General features: G+C 39.2%; 1 protein-coding gene across 4 annotated transcripts in view; it reads left to right on the top strand.

Moving 5' to 3' along the window:
• The window catches only part of GRHL2 (grainyhead like transcription factor 2), a 141128-nt gene that overhangs the window by 8392 nt on the left and 112590 nt on the right, over positions 1-20146 (top strand). For all 4 annotated transcript variants that reach the window (XM_082364331.1, XM_082364329.1, XM_082364328.1 and 1 more), the window contains exon 2: positions 15104-15299. In XM_082364331.1, the coding sequence (XP_082220457.1) occupies positions 15132-15299 (168 nt within the window). In that variant the 5' untranslated portion in view covers positions 15104-15131. The remainder of the gene's footprint in view (positions 1-15103; positions 15300-20146) is intronic.

The raw sequence follows: 20146 nt of genomic DNA, 5'->3' as shown, positions 1-20146 counted from the left end.
GGTGATAGTTTCTTAAATGTTAGTTGCAATGTGGAAACTGAAATCATACAATGAACTTTCTGTACTCTCTTACATTAAAATCCCTATGTCTGTTTTGCACTTTGAGTGGCTCTTTTACCTGTGTGTGATTTTTGCAATGTCAGACATTGACGTTTGGAAATGTTGGTTGACAGAGTTATTCAGATCTTCCAAATGTTAACATGTTTCATGATATATTAGCAAAAAATCACATCCACTGATATCTCCTTCTAGCTCATCAGAAAATCTTAAAGTATTAGGAAGTTGTCAATAGTGGTGCAAACAAGTTTTCAAAAATTCTTAAAAAGTTTAAATTTTATCATTGGCAACAAATACTGTCAGTTGTTTTCCTTGAAGTGATAGACTCACACTTGGTTTATATTTGAGAAAATGTTGGCCAAACACCCAAGTCTGAAAATATAGATGTTGGCCTGTTAGTCTTTCTATGGAAAAAGCAGCCAGTTCATTTTCAACTTAAACAATTGCACAAGTACTTTCCCTGAGGCAATCATTGTTGTTCAGTATGCAACAGAAGTGCTTTCTGTGTACTGCCCACTTTGTCACACAGATTATTAAAAAGATGTGTACTCAAGTTTGAGTTTAATAAAATTAATATTTTATACTACTTCGTTAAGGACATTCTCAGATGAAACTAGCATCTTTTGTTCTTGTGTTTGCTTGTTTTGTTTTTATTGTGAATGTGTGTTGCTAAGAATACAGTGACTCAAGGACACCTTGATGTCACTGCCTTGATTCATGTAAGGAACCAGAACTTTTACCCACTATTAGTTTTGTACCATCAGTGCAAATGTCAATATAGTGAAAAGGCAAATGTCTTAGTATCATTATGAAAATAGTTTTGACCTTATGGATCCCTGAAATCTAAGAGACCCTTAGAGGTCTGCAGACCATATAATGAAAATTGCTGCTCTAAAATTTCTCCATCCTATCTTTATCCTAGTAATTGTTACCACTGAATTTTTAATGAACACATTTAAAAATATTTTCTGTCAATATCAGGAATTAATCATTATCCATTACTCTTCCTCCATATGAAGCAAAATCTTCAGGATACTTTATTTATTTATTTATTAAAAAAAATTTTTTTCAGGATTTCTTTGATATGGACCATTCTTAGAGTCTGTATTGAATTTGTTACAATATTGCTTCTGTTTTATGTTTTGGCCACGAGGCATGTGGGATATTAGCTCCCTAACAGGGATTGAACCTGCATCCCCTGCATTGGACGGCAAAGTCTTTTTTATTTTAATTAATTAATTTATTTATTTTTGGCTGAGTTGGGTCTTTGTTGCTGCGTGCGGGCTTCTCATTGCGGTGGCTTCTCTTATTGCAGAGCACAGGCTCTAGGTGCGTGGGCTTCAGTAGTTGTGGCTCACGGGCTCTAGAGCGCAGGCTAAGTAGCTGTGGCACACGTACTTAGCTGCTCCGCGGCATGTGGGATCTTCCCGGCCCAGGGCTCGAACCTATGTACCCTGCATTGGCAGGCGGATTCTTAACCACTGCGCCACCAGGGAAGCCCGGAAGGCAAAGTCTTAACCACTGGACTGCCAGGGAAGTCCCAAAATCTTCAGGACACTTTTAAACAATCTCCTATCCCCTCTCAGATATTTCATGCCAGTTTGGTATTATCTTTAAGAATCCTTTCCTAGTGGCTTAAATTTCATTTCCATGATCAGAAATTAGTTACAAGTAATTTAACATTTTACTGATTTATTTGATACTCTGATTGCTATATCAGTTTTCTTTTCTACCCTGAATGCCTTTTTTTTCATTTTGAATTGAGGGGTAATTCTTTCAAAAGGGATATAGGAGTAGAATAGGTTTTTAATCCTTTTATGACCAAACATGTCTTTATTTTGCCATCACACTAATTGATCTTTTGGTGTGTTCAGAATTCTATGTTCAAATCCCCTTTCTCTTGTCTTGCAGCATTTAGCAGATGAGTAGTTTATTGGCTGACTTTCTTGTTTTGTTGAAAGTTACTTGGTATTTGTAGCATTTTTCATTTAATCTTTAACATAGAAATTTTGCTAGGATATGGATAGATGTGTGTGTGTGTTTTTTTTTAATAGTTAGCTCTGTTTTCCATCTCCCACTTTTTAAATTTTTTTTTTTTTTTTTTTTTTTAATGGCTCTGTTGGGTCTTCGTTTCTGTGCGAGGGCTTTCTCTAGTTGCGGCAAGCGGGGGCCACTCTTCATCATGGTGTGCGGGCCTCTCACTATCGCGGCCTCTCTTGTTGCGGAGCACAGGCTCCAGAAGCGCAGGCTCAGTAATTGTAGCTCACAGGCCTAGCTGCTCCGCGGCATGTGGGATCTTCCCAGACCAGGGCTTGAACCCGTGTCCCCTGCATTGGCAGGCAGATTCTCAACCACTGCGCCACCAGGGAAGCCCTGATGTGTTTCTTTTTATTATCCTTTTTAGCATTTTGGGGCCTTTCATTCCCAAGGCTCAAGTTTTTGTCAGCTGGAGGACATTTTCTTCTATTATTTCTTTGATTATTTATTTTTCCCTTTCATCCTCTTGCTTTCTTCTGTAACTCTTATCAGTTGAACATTATACTCCTGAATCTATTCTGTATACCTTTTAACTTTGTCTCATAAATTATTTTTTTTTCTTTAGAAACTGGAAAAATCCCTTGCTTAGCTCTCCCAGATCATAACTTTTTTTTTCAGCTCTTCTCTATGCAACTCTCAAAGTTTTATTTTTATTTCAGAAATTATGTATCTTGTTTTGTGATGATTTCTTTTTCATAGTAGCCTGCTTTGCACATGCAATATCTTCTTTTTAACATTATTTTCTATATCCAACATTAATTATTTTCCTCATCAATAAGACGTTTTGTTCATCTTGGGCCTCTCTTTTGTTCATGTTAGTTTTCCTTAAATATCTGGTTATTCTTAGTTCTCCTATTCAGAATAAAGAGTTGAACTGCTCACCTTTCAGAGCTGCCATGGTTTGTTAGCAGAGTGGCGCTCACTCTTCCTAGGGTGGGCTGTTCTCTTAAGTGGAAGGAGTGGTCACGGGTGCTGAGGGTACCTGGAGGTTTCCTTTGCATATGTACAGGTGAGGTCCCAGAGGGCAAACTCGGGTAGGACACATTGGAGGGTTTTCCCGTTGTTTTAAGCTAAGTATCCTCACCCCCACCTTTGTTTCCATTTAGTAGCTTGAAGTTACTCTAGGCGTGTTACCGAGTTATTTCTTTCTGGTGCTAGGGCCCCCCCAAAGGCCGACTCCTGTATTTAAGAAGTGAACGCTGTAGCTAGTTCCTATGTCTGGCTTGGTTATAGATGCTGAAGACTCTGAGTTAGAGTTTTCCAGGCTCAGTGGGAAAACCAGTTCTCACTTATGCATTAACCTCTCCTGCACCAGTGTAGGGGTGCAGCCTTCTTGACTTTGGTTTCTCCTCTATTCCAATCTTCTGCTTTCTGTCTTCTTGAATTGCACAAAATTTCTGTTTTTACATTGACTACACATTATTATGTGTCTCAGTTCAGGGAAATCTTTGAGGGAAAAGTAAACACATGAAATGATCATGAGATAGAACTCTGTCCTGCAGCCTTTTAAGAGGCTCTTGTGGTTTTTTTGGTTTTTGTTTTGTTTTGTTGCTGCTAAAGACTTGAGCATGATAAGTTCCTCCAAAGAACTGATTCTCTTTTTAATTTTTGAAGCTAATTTGGTTTTAAGATGATTCTTTTCTTTAAAAATTGTATTTTGGTCACTATTGAAATATAATGTTTTTAATATTTCCTGCTTATTTAATGTATATTTTTATTACATCAATTATTTAATATTTTTCTACAGGATATTTAAAAGCAGATGGCCTCTAACTGTGTCAAACTAAAGGTGGATAAGGAGTAGTAGCTATCCCTCCCCATATACAATTTATTTGTGTTGTCTGCCTCATGTGTACCCTGCAGAATGTTTCAGCACCTTGGAATTCTACAAATAACTTAAACACATCATCTTTGTCTTCAAGGAGCTTATAGACTTCCCCTTTGCACAGTTTCTCTAGAACTTTGAATTTGGACATTATCTCATTTACTTCCATGTAAGAAAATTTGCTGTCATATTAGCCTCTTGTATCCAACCTGTTTTCTAGTTCCCTCTTTTCAAGTAACTTTTTTTCTGATTATGAAAATAGAGCATAGTCAAGAATTGGCAACAGGGAAGGATGCCTAAGAGCTCAGGCTCTGTGATGCCATCCTGGTCTAAGCTGACTGCTGCATAACCCTGGGCAGGCAACTTAGCACTCTCTGTTCAGTGTTCCTGTCTACGTAAAGGGCATGGTTACCTTGCCTAACTTTAAGGCTATAACAAAGAATAAATGTGTTAACCCTTGTCAGGGGCTTAGAACACTATCTGGCGTATGGTAGGGGCTCATTAAGTATGTGTAACTTACAGACTATTTGAAAAGTGAAAAAGTAGAAAGAAGACAATAAAAATTCACCTATAATCACTGTTAACATTTTGAATTTCAATTTACATACACACACACAAACACACAATTTTAACCAATTTTAGTTATTTCATAGATTGTGAGCACTACAAATTGCCTTCGTTTAAAGTATTATTTTCTTGTCCTTTCTTCTACTTTCCATTATGACATCTTTTTCCTCATGGTTGTTTCTAGTCCTTTCCAGCAGCTTCTTAATTATATCCCTAATCCTCTCAGTCCTTGATTACTTAATAGGTGGACTAAATATGCTTAGGGCACTAGCAAAGCTAGGGCACCGCTGAGAGAGAGAGAGAGAGAGAGAGAGTGCGAGATTACTCTTCAGTCAATGGATCAGTATATTTTGCAGTTAATATATCCAAAGTGGAACTATCCTAATTTCAATAGACGTAAGTTTTGTTTTAAAATTCATTATTTTTAAAAACTGTGCATTTTATATGGTGGAGAGCATTATAATATTTTTCACTGAATTAATTGAATTCTCTCTTTCTCAAATATAACCATCTGCAACATAAGATTATCAATATCATTCCAGGCTTTTGAATTCATTTTATTTCCTTTGACTTGTATATGGATTAGGTCAAGGGCAAAAGGTTAGAGTCATTAAGGACAAGTGCTCAGTGTAGAAACTTCCTAATCAATTTCAACCCTTGTTCTAACATGGAAAGTATCTGTTATCTCTTGTGATTTGCCTCTAGCAAGCACCAAAAGGAGGGATATTATTGAAAGTAGCTACTAGTGAAATGACTAACATTGTTGGCATTTAAATTGTGACATTAACCCTGATTAGGATGATTGGTTCATTAGTTTCCATTTGAAACTCATATTCTGTAACTGGAGAAAATGCCAAGATTCCCAAAGAAAGAAAAATTGTTAGTTGTTGAAATCTTGCTCTTAAGTTTAGGGTCTGAATATAGTCTTTTTTTTTTTTTTGGCTGGGAGGCTGAAGTGATTGTAGGTCAGTAACCAGCTACAGTAAATCAGCTACAAGAAATTGAAAAGAATAAAGGCTAAACTCCAAGTGCTGAAGACTCAGCATAAGATGAGATATTCTATTTGGAAAATAGAATTCATAATTCATACAATCTCAAGATAAAGTCTCTGTATATGTGTGTGTGTGCGAGAGAGAGACAAAGACAGAGACAGAGAGAGAGATGGGACAGAGAAGAGGGGGATATTGAGGCAGAGAACATACCATCAAATCCTAAGAATTATGTAAAAACTTCACTTCCTTTTTTTTTTAATTGAAGTATAGTTGATTTACAATGTTTCAGGTGTACAACAAAGTGATTCAGTTATACATATATATTCTTTTTCAGATTCTTTTCCATTATAGGTTATTAGAAGATATTGAGTATAGTTCCCTGTGCTATACAGTAGTTCATGGTTGTTTATTTACTATATAGTAGTTTGTATCTGATAATCCCATACTCCTAATTTATCTCTCCCCACCCTTCCCCTTTGGTAACCATAAGTTTGTTTTCTATGTATGTGAGTCTATTTCCGTTTTGTAAATAAGTTCATTTGTATCATTTTTTTAGATTCCATGTGTAATTGATATCGTATGATATTTGTCTTTCTCTGTCTGACTTAGTATGATAATCTCTAGGTAAAACTTCACTTCTTAAAGAGAGGTGGAAAAAATTCTTTTGCCCCCAGTTCAAGTCAATGTTGAGAATGATATACAACAGGTGGAAGAAAGGGTCATGGATTGCAGACCTTTGCTGATTAGAGTTCAGTCTTCCTCTAGTTTTGCCTCTGGTCTGCACATGCATCTGCTTGGTTTCCTTGTGCGTAGCTCACATTTTAGGAGAACAGAAAAATGAATCCTCATTTTGTTTAATTTGAAGGTGAGAAGTAGGAGGTGAGAGAAAAACAGTTTAGGATCAATCCTTGTTAAATTAATTTTACAATTATGCTTCTTAAAATTAAGGCAACTTGCATTTATATAGCATTTTATAGCTCACAACCAATTTACAAACACACTATAAACTGATTTTATGAAAATGTGAAAAATATAGCTCCCTCCCTCCCTCCCTTCATAAACCCCAACTTATACTTCAATTCTTCAACTGAACTTTTATTCACTCATTCAACAAATTTAATTGAGTGGCAGGCATAGTTCAAACTGCTTATGATATATCCATGAATAAGAACAAAAAAAATCCCAGCTCTATGGAGCTTACATTCTTGTGGGGATAGACAGACCATGAACACCGAACACAGTAAGTAGGCTACATTGTGTGTGAGAAGATGGTGACTGCTTGGGAAGAAAGAAAGAGTAGAAGCTGTGTAAGGGAGACGGCAAGTTTTGGAGGAATGGGAAGTTCTAGGGTGGGTCGAGGTGGGTCACTGCATTAAGTAAAGTAGTCAGGGTAAATTTCATTGTGGTGAGATTTGGGCAAAGGTTTAGAGGAGATGAGAGAGTTATTTGGGGGAATTTGGGGGAAGAACATTCCAGGAAGATGAAACAGCTGGAGCCTAGACCCTAAGGTGGAGATATGGAGACCAGTGCAGAGGATCAGAATGAGTGAGGAGAATGACAAGGAGAGTATCAGGAGAGGAGGTCGGAGAAGTAAAGGAGGAGAGATTCTGTAGGGCCTGGAAGGCCAGTGGAAGGACCTTGACCTCTAAGGAAAATGGGGAGTCATTATAGGATTAAGTATGGGACTAGCGTGATCTGATTTATGTTTTAATGGGATTTCTATAGATGCTTTGTTGAGAATAGACTGGAGGGAGGAGGGGACAATGGAAAAAGCAGGGAGATTTATTTAGAGACAGTATTAGTTATCCACTGCTGTGTAACATAGTATCTAAAAACTTATCAGCTAAAATAGCAAACATTATCTTGCACAATTTCTGACGGTCAGGAATCTAAGAGCAACTTAGCTGGTTGGTTCTGACTCTGAGTTTCTCATAAGGTTGCAGTCAAGTTGTCATCTGGGGCTATAACTGATTTAAGACTTGTCTCTGACTGCAGAATGTACTAAGCCTCCCTCACGGGTTGTTGGTGGTCTTCAGTTTCTCACTGACTGTTGGTCAAGGCTTCAGTTCCTCACCACAATATGGCAGTTTGCTTTCCCTAGAGAGAGAAATGAGAAAGAGAGAGAGACTGACTTAGCAAGATGGAACACGTTTATTATCTAATTCTGGGAGTGCCATACTATCATTTTTGCTATATGCTGTTGGTCATATAAACCAAGTCTGATACAATGCGGGAGGGGACTCCACAAGGGTGTGAGTTCTAGGAGGTAAGGATCATTGGGGGCCCATAGTGGAGGCTGCCTACCTCAGAGACAATTGCAGTAATCCGAGTAGAAGATGACGGTGGCTTGCACCAGCATGCTTCCAGTGGAATGGTGAGAAGTGGTCAAGTTCTGGATATATTTTGAAGGCAGGATCAATAGGAAGGACTTTTTAATGAAGTGGATGTAAGAAAATGAAGACTCATGGATGACTCTGTTAGCTGCCTTTTAAAAGATAAGGGTGTCTAGGTGTGTTAATTGACTCAGGGACGTGTGTGTGTGTGTGTGTGTGTGTGTGTGTGTGTGTGTGTTGGTGTGGGGACTGGTGCTTTTAGAAGAAAGCCAATGCAAAGCTGGAGAAGAGGGGTTTGCAGATCTTTGAGTGAAGCCAGGAAGGTTGGGAATCCAAGGCAGGTAAGGGACGTGGTGCAGGACAGACTGTGGCCTATGTATGGGGACTGCTGGGCTTTTTGATTAATGAATGCTACTTTCTTGGTGTAGTTGGTGGATCTGACAGCTGAATGACAGTTTTCTTTCCATAGTCAGTATTCTTTATGTAGTAAAAATTAAATGGTAGGATATATGAGGTAAATAATATACATACTGTAGGAGTCCTTAGTACAGGGAAGCCCTTAAGAGCCCAAATAGGAACAATCAGGGAGTATTTTCTGGAAGATGGGATCTTGCAGCTGGACTTTGATAAGAGTAGAATTTAGATGGAGAGAAGCAGGAAGGGAATTTCAGGCAGGGGAACAGTCTGAGCAAAGGCATGGACGTAGGAACGGGCTTCTTTAAGGTACTGCAAATAAATGGTTTAACTCCTTATGTTAAGTAAGTAGAAAGAAATAAATTTTGAGAAGTATGTAGGGGCCTGATAATAGAGAATCTTAAATATCAGATGGAGGATTTTGGACTTGATATTACAGGTGGTAAAGAATCATAGTACATTCTTGAAAATGATTATCTATGAAGATGATTCCATAGGGCTTCAATAGGGATTGAAGAGGGGAAAGTTGAAGGATAAAGAGACCAGTTGGAGGCATGAAGAGATAAGACCAAAGCCGTGATCATGGATATGGTGACTGACTCCATATAAGGGACGAAGAGAAAGTATAATAGCCAACACACATGAGGCTTTTATACCGTGTCAGTTTCATTTGAGGGTACATCTCAGTTTTACAGGTGAGGAAGCTGATGCCCAGAAAGGTTAACTAACTTGTCCAGGGTTACACAGCTAGTACGTGGTGCAGCCAGGATTTACACCCAGGCAGTCTGGCTCCAGAGTCTATATTTTAAACCAGTACATAAGATTTGGCTCTGGATGAGTGCGGACAGATGATGGTGAGGTGTGCCCAGTTGAGAAATGATGATTACCTTAGTTTTGGATTGAGTTAAAGGTGACAACAGGACATCTAAGGAGAAGGCAGAACTGGCTCTTAGGTGATACCCATCTATTAGTCATTAAGGTAGAGGATCAGGGACTTCCCTAGTGGCACAGTGGTTAAGAATCCGCCTGCCAATGCAGGGGACATGGGTTCGATCCCTGGTCCGGGAAGATCCCACATGCCGCAGAGCAACTAAGCCCGTGCGCCACAACTACGGAGCCTGCACTCTAGAGCCCACGAGCCACAACTACTGAGCCCATGTGCCTAGAGCCCGTGCTCCACAACAAGAGAAGCCACAGCAATGAAAAGCCCGTGCACCGCAACAGAGTAGCCCCCGTTCGCCCACAACTAGAGAAAGCCTGCGCACAGCAACGAAGACCCAGCACAGCCAAAAAGAAAAATAAAATAAATTTTAAAAAAAGATAGAGGATCAATGAAAGCCATACGAATTAACAATGGAGAGAAAAGAGCAAAGGGGCCAGGAGCGATGAGAGTTAGAGGAATAGGAGGAGGTAGAGTAGAAATTAGAAAAGAGTGTTTGGCTACAGAGGAGAACCACCCTTGCACAGTATCTTAGAAGCCAGGCAAGGAAAGATTTTACAGAAGTGAGAAATGGCCAAGAAAACCCAAGGAGATTAAGAACTGAGAGCAGTCTATTGGATTTTGATCAGAGGTCATTAATAGAATCAGTTCTAAAGAGAAGTAATACTTATAACTATTATTTACTGAAGATCTGTAATGTACCAGGCTCTTCATATGTAAATATCTGAGTTATTCCTTTAGAACAGTACCGTAAGGCTGATATCATGATACAGAGGAAGAAACAAGCTCAAAGAAGTAAAGTACCTCATCTAAATTCAGTAGTTGACAGAGCTGAGATTAAAACTGAAGTTTATTCAACTCCAAAACCATTCTCCCCCTAGATTAAGACCAAAAAAACCCCAAAACAACCCTCCCCTCAAAGACTAATGCCCTTCTAGGAATTATCAAAAAAAAAAAAATGAATGATGAGAAATGGATTGAAAGTGATAATTTGACATGAAAACTTCACTGTCCTGGTTTTTTGTGGTCCCAAGTGAAATGGATTTATGTCTGGATTTGTTGACTATTACTGCACATATTTTTAGGAGGTGAAGGCGTCATGTACTAAGTTTCACATGCTTCTCCCCAGCAAAGCATTCCCTCTGTTAGACCCTTATTAATGCCCCAGGGCATGCGGTAGAGTGATCTGGAACTTTTCTTGACTTGTTGGTTATGATCTCAGCTGTGTGACTGCTCCACCTCTTTCATTACTTCAGCTGATGACTCATCTCTTAATTTTTCTCCCAACATCAACCAAATGAAGTAGCGGATTAAAGAAACACACGAAAGAAAAAAAAATATTTGTGATCTAACACAGCCTTAGCCTTGCTGTGAATACTCAGGTGCTAATTTAAACTTTCCTCCAAGGAAGAACAGAGATCAAGTTTATAGTTGATGTGTTCTGTGTTCAAGGCAACCCAGAAAATTACATACCTAAAGCTACTGAAAGGATATTTTAAAAGCTGACCGGAGCAGGATTAGAATTGCCACTCCAAAAGAACAGTGATGAAATTCACCTTCAGAAAGTGTTCCAAACTTTGGTAAAAGCTGTTCTGTGAAACTGTCCTTTCTTTACAGTCTACGTTTTTGCTCAGTGTACCAGAGAGATTGTTCTGTTTTTACTAAACCAAGCTTTATTCAGCAGTGCTCTGTACCAGAGAGATTATAATCTATGAAAAAACAAAAAATCCAAAGTCATTATGCAGTTAAAGGGAAGAGCATGAAAGTCCTTTGGCCATCAAAAATGTGAACAGAAACAGCTAGTAAGGATGTGCTTTCCCAGGATATTTTTCTCCATTGATCATGTAAGGATTCATCAACCATTTCATCATAGGAGAAAAGCTGATGAATCTAGATTTATGAGTGAACGTTCCGTGCTGGGAACAGATAAAATCAGCAATCCAGGAGACTCAGCAGGAGGGAGTAGGGACTTAAAGGAAGACTCAAAGAAAAATCTCTCAAGTGAATCAGGGCACTACTTAGTGTAAATCAAGAGTTGGCTTTTATCCTTCACCCTGGTGCTTCCTGCTAAACTTTTGGAAATTAGCCAGTGTTGTAATTAACACTCCCCCCGCCTCCCAGCTTTTCTTAGGTAAGAAAGAGAGTAGAATCCCCACCTTTTTCAATGGTGAGGTCACTGCAAATGACTTAAAGCCCTTCTTTCCTGTAGGACTGAGCATTTTGGGAAGTATGCATGATGCCTGTGTGCTCATGGGCAACAATTAGGGTTCAGATTCCTCTATTTCTCCCTCTAAGTGAAGGCTGCAGACCGGGCACCCAGGATGGCTCCTACTAAATGACTGAGAGGGGTGGTGGTGGCACTGCCACACGTGGGCCCATCACCTCTGCCTTTGTGGTCCTCCCAGAGACTTCATTTCTTCCACTTGTAGATTCTTAGGGGTCCACCAAAATTCTATCTCTAAATCAAGCCCTATCCTCTGTGATTAGTAATTTCCACAACATGGAAATACTATTTTACTGTTAAATCAAAGTACATAAATTTCTTTTTTTTACACTGAATTATAGTCGATTTACAATGTTGTGTTAATTTCTACTGTACAACAAAGTGATTCAGTTATACATGTATATATATATATGTATATATATATATATATATATTCTCTTTTATATTCTTTTCCATTATGGTTTATCACAGGATATTGAATATAGTTCCCTGTGCTATACAGTAGGACCTTGTTGTTTATCCATTCTGTATATACTAGTTTGCATCTGCTAACCCCAAACTCCCAATCCAACCCTCCCCCACCTCCCCTGCCCTTGGCAACCACAAGTCTGTTCTCTATGTCTGTAGTCTGTTTCTGTTTCGTAGATAAGTTCATTTGTGTCATATTTTAGATTCCACATATAAGTGATATCACATGGCATTTGTCTTTCTCTTTCTGACTTACTTCACTTAGTATGATAATCTCTAGGTCCATCCATGTTGCTGCAAATGACATTATTTCATTCTTTTTTATGGCTGAGTAATATTCCACTGTATATAAAATACATAAATTTCTTTAGTTGACTCTCCAAAATGAATACAAATGTGCTCCTTTTGTCAGAAAATTCCATTATTTTGCATTACCAATATATTCTTCACTTTAAAAATGTTTCCCCCACCCCAAAAAAAAATGTTTCCCACATCTGCCCATTTCAACATTGACCGACACACTCCTGCCTTTCCTTCAGGTCTTTGTCAAAACTTTGCTTCCTCCTTGATCCTCTGGTTAGGTTAGTCCCCTCTGGCATATAACCTCACTCATGACACTGTTCATTTCTCACACTCATTGCTCTTGTAACAACGGTGCTTTCTTTTTTTCTTTTTCTTTTTTGGCTGTGTTGGATCTTCACTGCTGCGCGTGGGCTTTCTCTAGTTGCAGCAAGCGGGGGCTACTCTTTGTTGCAATGTGTGGACTTTTATTGCGGTGGCTTCTCTTGTTGCAGAGCTCGGGCTCTAGGCACACGGGCTTCAGTAGTTGCAGCACGAGGGCTCAGTAGTTGCAGCACATGGGCCCTAGAGCGCAGGCTCAGTAGTTGTGGTGAACGGGCTTAGCTGCTCCGCAGCATGTGGGATCTTCCTGGACCAGTGACCAAACCCATGTCCCCTGCATTGATAGGCGGATTCTTAACCACTGCGCCACCAGGGAAGTCCCAACAGTGGTGCTTTCTTTCCCCCACTGGACTGCAAGCTACTTGGGCTATGGGGCAGTGCCTGTGTCATTTGCCATTGCATTCTCAACAAATAGCATGGTGCCTGGCATCTATTGGGCTCTCAATCAAAATAGCTAAATGAACAACTTCAGTCTCCCTTTAATTAATGATTATCTTTAGCACTTCTGCATTATAACCAAAAATCGCTATACCCACAAACTTTACGGGAATATAGAACTGTGCTGTGATAGTAATACCTGTTATTGTATAACATTGTGCAGTTTACAGACCTCTATTTTATTCATTATTTTATTCCATTCTTACAATCACATTGTGAGGTAAGTAGAGTGGACATTGCTGTCTTTTTTTTTTTTTTTAACTTTTTATTTCATATTGGAGTATAGCTGATTAACAATGTTGTGTTAGTTTCAGTTGTACAACAAAGTGATTCAGTTATACATATACATGTATCTATTCTTTTTCAAATTCTTTCCCCAATTAGGTTGTTACATAATATTGAGCAGAGTTCCCTGTGCTGTACAGTAGGTCCTAGTTGGTTATCCATTCACCCCAGTCAGAATGGCCATCATCAAAAAATCCACAAACAATAAATGCTAGAGAGGGTGTGGAGAGAAGGGGACCCTCTTGCACTGTTGGTAGGAATGTAAATTGGTACAGCCACTATGGAGAACAGTATGGAGGTTCCTTAAGAAACTAAAAATAGTGTTGTCCTTATTTAAGGCGCGAAGAAACCGAACCTCAGGCAATTTTCCTCCACTGTAAGTGGTGAACAGAGACTCACTTCCAGGGCCTGTGCTGTTCCATGTCACCAGACTACCTAATGGTTAGACAGGCCTTCTACCAGGGTTTTCCTGTTTACTTCCACAAACTTGATTTTACCTTTTAATCCAATTAATTTACAGTTGGGTCATTTTCTCTTTCTTCCCGATCAGTTCCACCAAGCCCCTGGCACAAAGTTCAAACCAGCGGCCTGGAGACCGTCTGAAACTCCACTCTGCTCAGTGTGGATTTCCCGCCCCGCCCCCAAACATATGTTACCAATGTCAGTGTCATTTTCTGACCCTACACCAATGTGTGGCATCATGCCTCCACATAAAGGGCCCTCAACATAGCCTTTGTTGGGAGTTCATACCAGTTTTCTATCACAAAGTGAACGGGGAGACCATCTACTCTCAGAAGGCCCTGTAGAAATATCAGCAAAAAGGGACGTCTGTGACTGAATGACCATCAAAAGGCTCTTGGTGGCTGAATTTCCACTGATCGGTATACATGTTGCCTTTGCAATCCTGTTACTTGTCTGTGTCATGTTACTCTGAGTGGACATAGGTGTTACTGAAATACAATGTCTCATGGTCACTTTTTGGTTTCATTTCAATGAACAAGGCTGGGGAGCTGCTGAGGACTGTCATGGTTTGTGAGTATTTAAGTTATTATCGCATCCTCCTTAAGAAATCACTTTGATAGTCAATTGCTGCTTTACCTGAGCTTGGCTTGGTTAGGACTGACAAATGATTCCAACCCCTTTTGCCTCTACTGAAGATTCTCCAGGTGCCCTCCTCACTCTCCATGATGATTTTTTACAACCTGTATCTTCTATGTCCTTTAAATATAGTAGGATCCCGTGGCAACACAGGATTCATATACAGAGTTCGTCTCTTTCCTGCTGCTTTGTATCCCTATTACGCAGCATATCTGCAATACGTCTTGTTTGCAAAGTAGCTTCTATTGCCTTTTTAAATTAAGGGACTTGGATTGGTCTATAATTTGCTAACGATTATAGTATAAATTAAACTAGATAAAATAGTTTTTAATAACCATTAACATGTTGATTACATTTAATGTATCGCACATATTTATACATTAGAACTCAGAGAGTTAAATGAAACCTGTTCCCTCTCAGTTTTTCATTTTAATATTCGCTAATGAAGAATAATCAAAGAAAATGATTTGGCTCCTGAAGTGATTGGATATGATAAGCCAAGTGTGAAGGGAACCAACTTACACTACCTCTGTACTACCTTTGAAAGACCATTATTACTTCTCATGGGCAGTAGAGAAATAAATCAGTGGCTTTATCAATGCAATGGGGCAGTCACTTCAGTCTTAATCTTCCCTCTCTTCCATTCTGGGGAAGTACAAATTAACCAAATAATGTGTATTTTTTAGCGGATATCAAAGGAATACTTCTTTGATAATGAACCTCATGTGTTTCTTGCTTTCACAGTAATAAACGACTGGTGGCCTTAGTGCCCATGCCCAGTGACCCTCCATTTAATACCCGAAGAGCCTACACCAGTGAGGATGAAGCCTGGAAGTCGTATTTGGAGAACCCCCTGACGGCGGCCACCAAGGCGATGATGAGTATCAACGGTGACGAGGACAGCGCCGCCGCCCTTGGCCTGCTGTATGACTACTACAAGGTAGAACCTGAAGCCCCGCCTCCTTCCACTTTCTGCCTCCAGGGCCTCCCCTCTCTAGTGGGCAGAGGGGACAGATTCTTCATCCCAGGCCGGAGAATGAATGGCATTGCCACACTCCCTCTGGAATTCAGCCTCTCCCTGTTCTCATTGCGTCTCTGCTTTCCCATCTATAAAGCACGACTTTCCCACCCCCCGCCGAGGGAGTTTTCATTTTAGGATAATTATTTCTGTGCCCTCTGTTTCCAAGCATACATATTATCTACGTTTAATTTCTACTTCATATCCTGTTGCAAATCCTTCTTTGCTGCCATTTTTACTTTATGATTTTTGGTGAATAAAGAGTATTACATTGTGTGGCTGTACCATAATTCAGTATTGCTCAGCTTGGGGGTATTTAGGTTGCCTTTATCTTTCCTTATTTTATTTTATTTTTTAATTAAGTAATGAGAACCTTTAAAAAAATTTTTTTTAATTTAATTTTTTGGCTGTGCCACACAGCTTGCAGGATCTTAGTTCCCCGACCAGGGATTGAACCCAGGCCCATGGCAGTGAAAGCAGAAGTGAAAGCGCTGAGTCCTAACCACTGGACCACCAGGGAACTCCCTAGGTTGCTTTTAGATTTTCCATTTTATAAGAAACATCAGGGTTTCTAGATTTTTCAGTTTTGTAAGGAATACGCCAATGAATACTTTAGTGGTAGGCTTTTGCAGCAATTCCAAAATCTAACTGTCTCCATTTGTTTCAATGAGTACTCAATATTTATTTTGAAAAACCCTTAAAACAAAGTGAATGTAATTCGCTTGCATTACAAAAATACCTGCCATAGATACCTTCAAAATCGGAGTATTTCAGGAAATCGAACAACGAACAATGGTCTGCCTCAACTATAAAGGACTATATCTGGTATGACCTGCTCCCTTAGAACCAATGAAGTGTAAAAAATCAACAGGTATTTACTGAATGAGGATATTTATTGCCTGACTTGATTGTAAACACTGTGGGCTTATGCTGGTATTGGCACAAAGGTGAGAATGGCCGTGTTTATTTTGCTCGTTGGGCACAGTGAACTCTTTATTTTAGAATAAGAACTAAATCCCCCTCTTCCCCTCTCCCTCCATCATGAAAAAATCACCCAAGAGGAATCATTTTTCTTTTGGTAAGCACCAGTCTCAGCTTCCTGTTTACTTCCTGCTTCCCAGTTCCTGTTTCCTCCCAGTGGTCTCACTTCTGCAAGTTGTGTTGTCCCCTGGGTCTCTCCTAAACCAGAGTTTTTGTGCTTTACAACGATCTCCCACCACCATTGACTCTGGCACTGCCCCCGGGCCTATTTCTTTCACCAAAGTCCTCTAAAATTACTCATTCCTTTTCCAGCTTCTTCCCATTTTTCTCTGTTAAAACACTCAGGAGGGCTCCCTCCATGGGGAGAAGAATGAAAGCCAAGCCATGTTGTGCTTATTTAAGATGAAACACAAGGTATGAGTAACTGATCGGTTGGTCCATCCAGGCTACTTTAAATGAGGATATTATTAACTCAAATAAATGCATTTTTTATGGTTGGAAAGTGCTAGAGAAATATAGGAAAGGCATTCCACTGGTACCCTTGCCAGTCTAGGCTGATTTTTTTTCCCTTTACCAACGGAGCTGGAGTTGGCCGATTTCGACAGCTCTCTTGTGAAGCTGTACAACTCCCAACACGGCTCCTGACATAGCAAGAAGGGCCTTTAACTTTGGGAATTGGGGTCCAGATGAAAGGATATTTTAGGGTCTAACCTCCATTTCATGTAAGCAGGGCAGTTTCCTACAATGAACAGGAATCGCCTGAAAAAAAATGAGCCTAAAAACAAAGATGGTTTTTTGGCAGGCTTTCCTTTCTTCTTTTCTTTGTTTGTGGTTGTTTTATATATTTTAATCCTTTTTGACTAAGGAGCTTATTTGAAAAACACAAGGATGAATTCTAAACGTTTTGAAGTCAAAATTTTCAGAATGTATTGAGGATAGTATAGAAACACAGAACTTATCATGTTAGACTGCTTCATGTTATAGGCTATTTCTTGAGGGTTCAGCTTTATTGGACTTTTGTGTTAACATGTAATGTTCAGAAATGGTCTCATCCCTAGAAAGAAATCACAAAGCAATTTTCTTTTATTATAAAAAATAGTTAAAACTTGACACCTTTTTAAAAAATATCTTTATTGGAGTATAATTGCTTTACAATGTTGTGTTAGTTTCTGCTGTACAACAAAGTGAATCAGCTATATGTATACTTATATCCCCATATCCCCTCCCTCTTGAGCCTCCCTCCCACCCTGCCTATCCCACCCCTCAAGGTCGTCACAAAGCACCGAGCTGATCTCCCTGTGCTATGCAGCAGCTTCCTACTAGCCATCGATTTTACATTTGGTAGTGTATATATGTCAATGTTACTCTCTCACTTCGTCCCCTCTTCTCCTTCCCCCGCTGTGAAAACTTGATACCTTTATCAATCTTTAAAATCTAGTAACATATTAAAGTGACCCTGATTTAATCACTTGGGTCATTACAACATTTTTTGGTAACTTTTATAACTATGTTAAACAAATACGTTAGTTATACTTTTATAAGACTTTGAAGAAATACATTAAGATACACTTTGAAAAAATATATTTTTCTTATTTTTTGAAAGTAGATTTTACTACTGTGAAATGGATATAATTTCAGGTATCTGTATTAGATGGCAATTCTTTTGTATTAATGAAAAAGAGAAACACACCTTGAAACAAAAATCATTAGTAATTTAGGAAAGCAACGTATTTTATTTCCTACAGGTTCAGAGGATAAAGTATTAGTAAATATGGTACCTGGATTACCTCTCCTCTTGCACATTTTTACTATTTAGAGGAAAGTTGAAATACTGCTTTCTGTAAATATTTTGAAATGCAGAGTAGAGAGTTTACATAAAACTCAATTTGAGCATGTGGAGAAAAAGGAACCCTTGTATACTGTTGACGGGAATGTAAATTGGTGCATCCACTGTGGAAGACAGTATGGCAGTTTCTCAAAAAACTAAAAATAGAACCACCATATGACCCAGAGGTTCCACTCCTGGATATAGATCTGAAAGAAATGAAAACACTAATTTGAAAAGATACATCCACCCCAGTGTTCATAGCAGCACTATTTACAATAGCCAAGATATGGAAGCAACCCAAGTGTCCATCAGCTGACAAATGGATAAAGATGAGGTATATAAATACAATGGAGTACTACTCAGCCATAAAAAAAGAATGAAATTTTGTCACCTGCAACATAATGGATGGACTTGGAGGGTATTATGCTAAGTGAAATGTCAGAGAAAGACAAACACTATATGATATCACTTATATGTGGAATCTAAAAAATAGAAACAAACTAGTCAATATAACAAAACAGAAACAGACTTAAATATGTAGAGAACAAACTAGTGGTTACCAGTGGGGAGAGGGAAGGGGGGGAGGGGCAAGATAGGGGTAGGGGATTAAGAGGTACAAACTACTACGTATAAAATAAATAAGTTACAAGGATATATTGTACAATGCAGGGAATATAGCCAATATTTTGTAATAACTATAAAGGGAATATAACCTTTAAAAATTGGGAATCTCTGTTGGACACCTGAAATTTATATAATATTGTACATCAACCATACCTCAATTTATTTATTTATTCATTTATTTATTTTTGGCTGCATTGGGTCTTCGTTGCTGCGTGCGGGCTTTCTCTAGTTGCAGCGAGTGGGGGCTAATCTTTGCTGTGGTGCGCGGGCTTCTCATTGCTATGGCTTCTCTTGTTGTGGAGCACGGGCTCCAGGCACGTGGGCTTCAGTAGTTGTGGCACGTGGGCTCAGCAGTTGTGGTTCACAGGCTCTAGCGTGCAGGCTCAGTAATTGTGGTGCACAGGCTTAGTTGCTCTGAGGCATGCGGGATCTTCCTGGACCAGGGCTTGAACTCGTGTCCCCTGCATTGGCAGATGGATTCCTAACCACTGCGCTGCCAGGGAAGTCCTGGTTTTTATGTATTTTAATGATTTAAATTCACATTATCTAAATGAATGAGTGAATACATGATTTAATAAATATTCATAAGCTGCTGAAATTTTTGAAAGAAATCAGCTTTTTATTTTTGGCTTATACATATACATTATAGAAAATGCAGGGAAGCTTAAAGAAGAAAGTGAAATTTCCTGTAATTTTTCTATCATATCATTTGGCATCATTTTCTCCATTGCTGAAGGATTTTGAACATAAGCCTGGTAGATTGGAGAAATGATTTATACATATTACAGCCACAGCAGCAGCAGCAGGGAGGTGGGTTATGAGCAGAGAATCCAGTGAACAGTTTGTTGCAATAGTCCAGATAAAAAATGATGAAGCCCTAAAGTAAGACATGATGGTAGCTGTTCCCTGGGTCAGCATTTGTGAGGTTCTCCCTAAATCAGCCACTCTATTTAGTCAGCTATACTGCATAGAGACAAAGCAGTCTGTTCAAGAAATCACTGAGTATTTGTTTGAATGAAAGCTGGCAACTGATTGTGTGTGTGTGTGTGTGTGTGTGTGTGTGTGTGTGTGTGTGAGATTTGGTGGGAGAACCCTATAATTAGGATCATAACATCTAAGCTGATTCTCAGATTAACCAAGGTGGAGTACAGAAGAAGGGCTTTGGGGAGAAGGATAATTGTATGTTGAGTTTGATGTGCTTGTAGGATGTCCAGGTAGGGATGTCTGATAGACAGTCTTGTGGGTCTAGACTTGAGAAAGGGGCCTGAGTTCAGAGGTCTCAGTTTCTCTAAGAAGGACAGTCTTTGGGAAGCCAAAGGTAAACATGGTTCAGGGT

The sequence above is a fragment of the Balaenoptera borealis genome, assembly GCF_965194805.1.
Source record: "Balaenoptera borealis genome assembly, chromosome: 17".
In the NCBI taxonomy this organism is placed as follows: domain Eukaryota; kingdom Metazoa; phylum Chordata; class Mammalia; order Artiodactyla; family Balaenopteridae; genus Balaenoptera; species Balaenoptera borealis.
This window is presented reverse-complemented; position numbering and strand designations above follow the sequence as displayed.